Below are 8,572 nucleotides of genomic sequence, written 5' to 3'. Positions count from 1 at the left end.
GAGGGTTAAAAATAGTAAATGGCAAGTATTTGGCAACATGACAAAACTCCCTCAATGGGGGATTTCATAAGCGTTTCATAACTTGGCAACCCCGCGTACTCTCGCGTTATTTCTGAGGTGGGTGGTGAAACAGCATGGCAGCGGTGGTGCTCAAGCATTGCTGGAGAGGACTTTTACACAACTCGGGCAATGGAGCTGTTGGCACTGTCGGGTTCAAGGCTTTTCAGGGTCAGTCCATGTATACTTGTGGCCAACTATTGAGGAAGCCACCATTAATTAAAACTAGCCAAAATAAGGGGGTGTGGCATGAAGACGCCTGAGGGGACTGATTAACATTGCACAGTTTTGCTTAAAACTAGATATAATTGCGGAAAAGATAGTTTTTATAATTGTTTACACGTGTTTTAAGTCCTTTTTATGTCATGTAATGTTTTCGACTCAGTTATGAGTAAAATTGTGTCGACACATGTTGCTGTTTAAAGTTAAAAAGTCAAGAAACCAAAGCACAACATTGAGGAAACGTTAAAGTTGGTTTTATATGAGCACATTCGTTTATTTTTTGAGCAGTGACAACTTGTAACACGGTATTTATATAGTTTACCACGCTACTTTGAATGTTGAGGCTGAAATGATGACTATGATAACTTCAAAACAACATTACATAATTTAATCGACTGTGAACAATCTTTGGCTGCTAATATGATTTCCCTATTTAGAATTGTCAAAGACGGCTTTTCTGAGATTTTATTATTAAGGAAAATGTCCAATTATATGGGAATATACAAACAACCAGGGGTGGACTTAGTGATTTGGGGGCCCTAGCATTCTCAAAACACACTCTCTTTCTCTACAGATATTTTTTTCTTTATAGATTCATGATTTTACTTTGTATGAACTACATGTTAAAAATATATTTTAAGTGAAACCTTCTTAATGTAAAATTAAATACAGTAAATTCGCAAAGAAAAAACAAGCTCACATGTAGCCATACTTGTGATTAGATTTTAATATTTGCATGTGCAGTAAGAGAAGGAACGTACCACTATTCATGGGGGCCCACGGTTTAGAAAAGAAGTTATAACACTAAAATCTTAAAGAGTTATAGACATATTTTACTACAAATGATATAAGAGCTATAGGATGGTTAATATGAGCTGCTTGGCATTGGTCAAACTCGGGGCCCTAAGCAGCTGCTTGCCTTGCTTATTGGTCAAGTCCGTCTCTGCAAACTGTACCTCAGTGAGCACTTCTTTTATTCAAACACAATAAATTAAACGTAAAATGTGGTTGAAATGAAACTAGGGCCTTCGGTCCAAAGTTGGCTTTTGCTATTTGATTTGGCTCACCATCCCATTTGAGAACAGAGGGAAAATGGATGATTATCTTTGACAGAAATCGTCATTTCAAAATTTTATGTAACATTTGTTTGTTTTGTAAATTAATCTGACTGTTTAAAATGTAAATACTGTCACTAGACCGATATCAGGCAATGCACAAGACATCGGTGGGCAAATCAAGTTAAAGGCAGGTGCAGCTTAGTGTATTCAGCATTTAACTCCATTGTGTTGGTTGTTAATGTTTTTACTGTTATAAGTTTATTATAATTTTTATAAATATTCTGCATTAGCTAATGTAATTTAAACTTAGCAAATAAATGAGGAAATCACTCATGAAAACTTTATGTAATACAGTTTGGTATGTTTACTTTTGGCCCACAGCTCTCAATCAAGTTTGGTTTTTGCCCCGTTACCACAAAAAAAGTTTGGGCACCCCTGTTCTAAACAAATATAGACTCTGTCTTTATTTTATACTGAATTTGAAGTGTCACAACTGTTTTATTTATTGCATAAATCAGCATATTAACATGATTTTTGATCATTTTTAGGATTGTTCTGTTAATTTTTTTGCTTTAATTTTTACAGCTTTATTTTTGCTATCGTAGGTTGTTGCATTTTACAACGAAAAATAGTTCATGTCAGTACAGCTATCTAGTATTGTACAATGTTACTTTTTTACTGTAGTTCTACACTCTCAAAAATAAAGGTATGATTGCTGTCACTGGGGTGGTCCCTTTTCAAACGGTACACATTTGTACTTAAAAGGTCCATAACGGTACCTCAAAGGTATATATTAGTACCAAAAAAATTAAATGGTACATATTTACACTTTTTATGTACTAATATGTACCCTTGAGGTATTAAGAAGGACACTTTAGCTTCAAGTGCCTACCCTTTGAAAAGGTACCAACCCAGTGACAGCTCTCGTACCTTTATTTTTGAGAGTGTAGGAAAAACTTACAGATTTTTGAATAATACCACAAGTTTAAAACAAAATGCAGGGGGAAAGCCCAGCTGACATGCTGTTATGTTTATCTCCAGGAGTTAGACAAAAATCTACAGTACAGTACATATCACGGCCAGATCTTCCAAAGCTGGCGTACCGCAGAGTGAAGGGAAAGAGTCCTGGTGTTGTGTTCCTTCCTGGTTATGGATCCAACATGAGCGGCCCGAAGGCAGAAGCCCTGGAGGAGTTCTGCAAGTCATTGGGTCATGCCTACCTGAGGTTTGTGTCATATTCATGTATCTATGTGCAACGACGAGGTTTAAAAATCTGAGAGTAAATAAACAAAAATCACTGCTTTAGAATGATCCGATCTTACGTTAAATGATTCCAGAATCTGGGCTATTTCTATGCCACTAAATAATTGAGCAAATTTGTTAAAGTAATCATGAACTTTTTGTACAGAAAATCTGATTTTCTTTTTTAATTTACTTAATCTTACAAGATCATTACTAATCACACTCTGGACTATGATAATGGCACCCATTGAGTTTTAGGCTTCAACATAAGTTAGCTGGAAGGAATCAAATGTTATCATCGGCACGTGCTAGTGCTAAACTAATAGAGCGAGACGAATTTCTATTTAAATGAATTGACTGGTTATGGTAGGCCTTGGTTACAGACCTTCATTTGGCTTTGTGGTATTTACATTCTAGCAGCATGTGACATTCATCAGCGTGACAATTTATGTTGCTTTTCATTAGGTAGTCAGTAGAGAAAAAAGGCAGTAATTTGACATGGCTAGAACATTTTATAGGCTTTGGCGTCTTTGGTCGCAAAACTGTAATTACAGCTTTTTTTTAAGCTTTCTCACCATGTGATGCAAGGAGCATCCAGGAGCTACAACCAAATGGCTACAGTTGTTTCACCATCGTCTTTCTTTTGGAACAATCTGGAATTGTACAATGCATATCAAGCACAAGTCTTTAATCTTTTATTGTTAAATCAAGTCAGTTGCTAAATAATTGACAATTCGTCATCTTTGAATTATATATATTTTTTATCTGACATTTTTTGTCAAAATTCAGTTATTGACATATTCTTATTAAAAGACTACTTTACATTATGTGATGCTTTTTATAAGTTGTTTACATTTTAAGACTTTATTTAAAAAACAAAAAAGGTTTCATCTACAAAGTCAAACTCAAGCTTGGCTCTATAAGTTTTTTTTCTGTAAGCCAATCTGCATTTCAAATGAAGGCACGAGGAGCAATCAGAATCAGCTTACTTTGTCATTTTTCCAGACTGTTCTGTTGACCGCGGGAAGGACCAGAAGGAAACACAAAATCAGATTTGACTAAATAATGCTGCACCACAAAAAATTTAGAAGAAACCTGATACTGAAAAGATGTGCAAATGAGTTGATTTAGGAGCATTTTTTTATTATTGAGATGAAATATAAAATTTTACATTGTTGAAAAAGAAACAGTTATTAAAAAATGTAATGTATTAAATGTTAAATTTTTTTTTATTTGTGTGTATATATAGGCTATTAAACTCATTTGCTCATTCTTTTCTTTTTAAGTCTTTAAATTTGATATTAAGCCATGAAGGGCAAACACCTAATTTAATTCATGGGGAATATATTTGAATAATTCGTGTAAAGCATATAATTCAATAAATATAACCATATTAATTCCATAAAAATAACATCTGCATCGGACAAAATATTTAGCACAGCCTTATTGCTTAATAAGTTTGCTTATTTTGAACTAGAAAAAAATATTCATCTTAAAACATTAAATGTTAAAGAAAGCAAAGATTTAACTTTCTTGATCATCAGCATATTGGTACACCAATTTTATTTATTTTTTTTAACTAAATTAATAAGCAGACTGGTTGTATTACTTGAAAATGAATGCTCAAAATATTGATCTGCCAGATAGAACCTTATAATTCCAAGCAGAAAATTAGTTTTTAGAATTAGAATATTCTATCTGCATTTGCCGATTTTTATTTATTTACTTATTTTATTTTTTTAATCCAAATTTGCAAATCAAAGAGGGTCTCTGTCATGTCAAGAGAACTGTTACACACATATTGCTTGCTATATGGAATGCAAAAACTTTGAAGCTCAATATCTCAAAATCATTTAGAATGCAGATAGAAAATTATAATTCCAGGGCGACGAATTGTTAAATTATGCTGTTATAAGATATTCTTCTAGTGTTGTAGTTTATTTTTATTGTTTATTTTTTATAAGGGCAAAGGCAAAATTTCAGCATTATTATTCTAGTCTACTGATATTTCAGAAATCATACTAATAATCTGTATTGATAACGTTTAGGATTCTGTTTTTAACAAAAACATGGCACTTTGGTGACCATTAGAGGCTTTTAAAAACATAAAACATACTTAATTATTCCAAACTTTTGACCACTAGTGGGCATCATTTAATAAAGAAACTTTTTCATTGGAAGGTCCAATAATGATGATTTAATATTTTGATTAATATTTTGATTTAACGTTACATATATTTGGCTTAAAACATTACTAAGTTATTCATTCAAAATTCATTTCTATTAGTAAACAAAACTTATACAATAATAAAAAACATACATTTAGGTATGGAGCTGAATCCGGTGGGGAAAAAAGTTGATTTACATTTTATGTTGGCTTTAAATATTTAATTTTTTTAGCAGTTGCATTTTTGATGTTTAATGATGCCCATAATATGTAGTAATTTGTAATAGATTAAATTAGCTATTATAATGAAATTTTTACAACTTAAGTAACTCATCGGTATGCATTTAAATAGTGCTGAAATTCTCAATGTGAAAGTTCACACCAATCTCAGTTCATTTTATGTGCATTCACAGGTTCGATTACTCTGGGCATGGTGCTTCAGAGGGTGTATTTTCTGAAGGCACAATTGGAACTTGGAAGAAAGACGTTCTGTTTATGTTAGATGAACTTGCTGAAGGTCCTCAGGTAAAGTTACAAAGACTTTTCGTTACCTACTAAACAGCACAGACACCAAATAAAAAGAAGAACCAGGCGAAAAATGGACAGCTTTTGAATTTTTGAAAGATTTTGTGTTGTTATATGTTTATGTACTTAATTTGAAATAATCCTGTTTAATGTTGATCCTCTATTCTTGATTAATTTTAAAGAATGACCACTAGATGTCACTAACATTTTTGATTATGGCATTGAACGCTGTTGTTAGTTAAAAGTGGCAGTTCATCTAGAAATTACAATTAGCTTTTAAAGTACTAACCCTTAGGTCATTCATGAGGTAGGCTGCTTATTTCATAAGTGGAAAACTAATGACTATTTGAAACTGATACCATGGTCTTTGGTGATTCAAATAAATGACCTTTACAACCAGTACTCTAAAAGTACAAAAAAAAAACATGTGTCAGTCTGTGCAGGAAACTGAACATTATATACATAATTATTACCTTTTAATACAAATTTTGCTTCACAAATTCTCAATGTACATCCGAAGCCAAGGGTATTAATTAAGTTTTGCCTGTTTAGGCTGTTTTTGACTCTCAAAGTATAATGTTTGCCACTGACTGATATTTTATGACTCACCAAAGACCGCAGTTACAACTAACAATCTTTTTCAGTGCTGTGTTCAGGTGAGCTGTCCCTTTATGTACTGTAGTTGATTGTCTCCTAGATCCTGGTGGGCTCCAGTATGGGTGGCTGGCTGATGCTTTTGGCTGCCATTGCTCGCCCAGAGAAGACAAAAGCCTTAGTGGGCATTTCCACAGCAGCAGATCATTTTGTTACAGCATTTAAGGCACTTCCTATAGAGGTGAGATAATCTGACATGCTCAAACTTATTACATTAATTTTCATGTTAGTATGATATTTTTGATAATCAGAAATTAAAGTGTGCGTATATTATTCAGTTTATAACTATTTAAACTGCAATTTTGAATTTTATCAAATGTTAGTTTTTATAAATTCAATTGACATGTTTCTATTGTTTTAAACATGTATATTTAAACTTAATATACATATGATTACAGAATAATATATTTCTTAAAAAATAATACTAATATTGTTGCTTTAAACCTTTTCTGTATAGTAGAATGTGTCCTATTTAATAAAAAATTCACATAAAATAAACATAAAAATATTGATGCTATAAATGCTTCATAACTTGTCTTGCATGTTCGAATATTAAAATTCAGAAATCAGTCAGCAAGTTGAAATCTTTCATACAGGTGAGAAAAGAGTGCGAGGACAAGGGAATTTGGACTATCCCTACGAAAAGTAACCAGGAGGGCATTTATACTGTCAATATGGACTTCCTGCAAGAAGCGGAAAACCACTGCATCCTACAAAGCCCGATCCCCATCACCTGTCCTGTGCGCCTCATTCACGGTCTGAAGGATGAGGACGTGCCCTGGCACATCTCTATGCAAGTGGCTGAGCGAGTACTGAGCCCTGACGTGGACATCATCCTGCGACGCCACGGCCAACACCACATGACCGAAAAAGATGACATCAAACTTATTGTCTACACCATCGATGACCTCATAGACAAACTCACCACCATGGTGTGAGACCCCACCACCCTCTCCTGCTTTCTTTTGCCAAACACTCTCTTATGGTTTGGTCTTGTGAGACGAGAATTATGGAAATGGTGGACAATATTGTGAGAGGACAAAATATTTTCTTTTACATGTTTACCACAACGCTGTGCCATTTGACCTTTTAGATAAAGCTGCTGTTTGTCGAGTAAAACAATTGTCTAGATCTCCTGTGCCTTTTTTTAAAAGCATATTTCAAACTGTTTTAGATTAATAAAGCCTCTGTATACCAGCAAACTGTGTTTTGATGGGAATATCAATATTCTAGATTCAAACGTAAGCTAAGTTAACAGTTAACAGTGTTTAGATGATTCTAATTACTACAAAAAACTTTATCTGTTGCATATATTTATACTTCATTCATTCATTCATTTTCTTGTCGGCTTAGTCCCTTCATTAATCCGGGGTCACCACTGCGGAATGAACCGCCAACTTATCAAGCACGTTTTTTTTCCCCATCTCTGGGAAAATATATTTATATTTCTATAACATAATTTAAGGGAGCCTATTATGCCCCTTTTTACAATATAATACGTCTCCGATGTTTCTAAACTGTGTATTTGAAGTTTTAGTTCAAAATACCTCACAAATAAGGTTTTGTAGCTCTTTGAAACTGCCCCTTTTAGGACTTGATCTTAATTGTGTCATTTTAGCGACTGTTGCTTTAAATTTAAGTAAGACTGTGCTTCCAGCCCTCATTTCAAAAGAGGGCGGAGCTGAATAATGCCTATGTGTCAGCATAGTGGTAGGTTCATAAACAAGACATGTCCTATGCTAATGAGCGAGAGATTGTCATTAATGGGAGAGGCTTTCCCTCTCACATGTCAATCAAAGTGTTTCTTCTGAATGTTTTTATGAAGTGTGATTCTAAAATAATGAATACATTTTTAACATTAGAAGCTGGTTATATTCACAGGCTGTAGCCACACAACTGTGTTTAAACTCATTGTACAAATGATTTTGCACAATAGGTCCCCTTAATATGAACTGTGAGTGAATTTTGGTGTTTATGACGTCATGGAAATGAAAATAATTATTCTAAGTTGACAGTACTTTGAAGGTAATACGAAATTTTCTGTTTTTTTTTTTTTTTTCAATGAAAAACTTTTAAATGTATATTTCAACCTTTGGCATAATAATTTATCTTTAGAATATACATTGGAAAGTATGTATATGCGCAATATCACACTCATAGCACTGTAATAAATCAGCAATGCTGTGATTAGTGTGTATACTGTGAGGCCACAGTGCAGTGCAGATATACAACCATATCGCAGTGGGATATTGCATTTATACAACAGTTTAATGGCTTATTCAATATTCATTCATTCATTCTTTTTCTACCGATTTTTCTGGGGCCGGTCCTGGGGGCAGCAGTCTTAGGAAAGAACCCCAGACACTGTAGAGGACATAGGATAGGAGAGGAGAGGACATGAGTGCATATTTCCTTAACTTTAAATTTAAGATGACTTTAATGAATTAGTGGTGTGTGAAGATCCCATCCAGCACATTATATCAAAGCTGACCTTTCAGTTCTCTCCTGGCCCCTGCTCTTGCTGTTTGTTTGGAGGACGCACAGGGCCACTGCTCCAGGAACTGCTTGGTTGTTTATTAACATGCGTGATTAGTGTTGAGCTGTGTTCAATGGGCCGGGGGCTTTTTACCCCCTTGCCTAACCGATG

The 8,572-nt window shown here is 34.0% G+C and overlaps 1 protein-coding gene across 1 annotated transcript; it reads left to right on the top strand.

Annotated features, from left to right (window-relative positions):
- Positions 1 to 93: 93 nt before the first annotated feature.
- Positions 94 to 7,127, top strand: abhd10b (abhydrolase domain containing 10, depalmitoylase b). Its single transcript, NM_001386473.1, has 5 exons — positions 94 to 228; positions 2,379 to 2,562; positions 5,160 to 5,271; positions 5,969 to 6,106; positions 6,522 to 7,127. Exons 1-5 carry the CDS (start codon positions 135 to 137, stop codon positions 6,861 to 6,863), a joined length of 870 nt encoding a protein of 289 aa, NP_001373402.1. The 5' UTR covers positions 94 to 134; the 3' UTR covers positions 6,864 to 7,127.
- The last annotated feature ends 1,445 nt before the right edge of the window (positions 7,128 to 8,572 follow it).

Source organism: Danio rerio, chromosome 24 (genome assembly GCF_049306965.1).
Source record: "Danio rerio strain Tuebingen ecotype United States chromosome 24, GRCz12tu, whole genome shotgun sequence".
NCBI lineage: Eukaryota > Metazoa > Chordata > Actinopteri > Cypriniformes > Danionidae > Danio > Danio rerio.
This window is presented reverse-complemented; position numbering and strand designations above follow the sequence as displayed.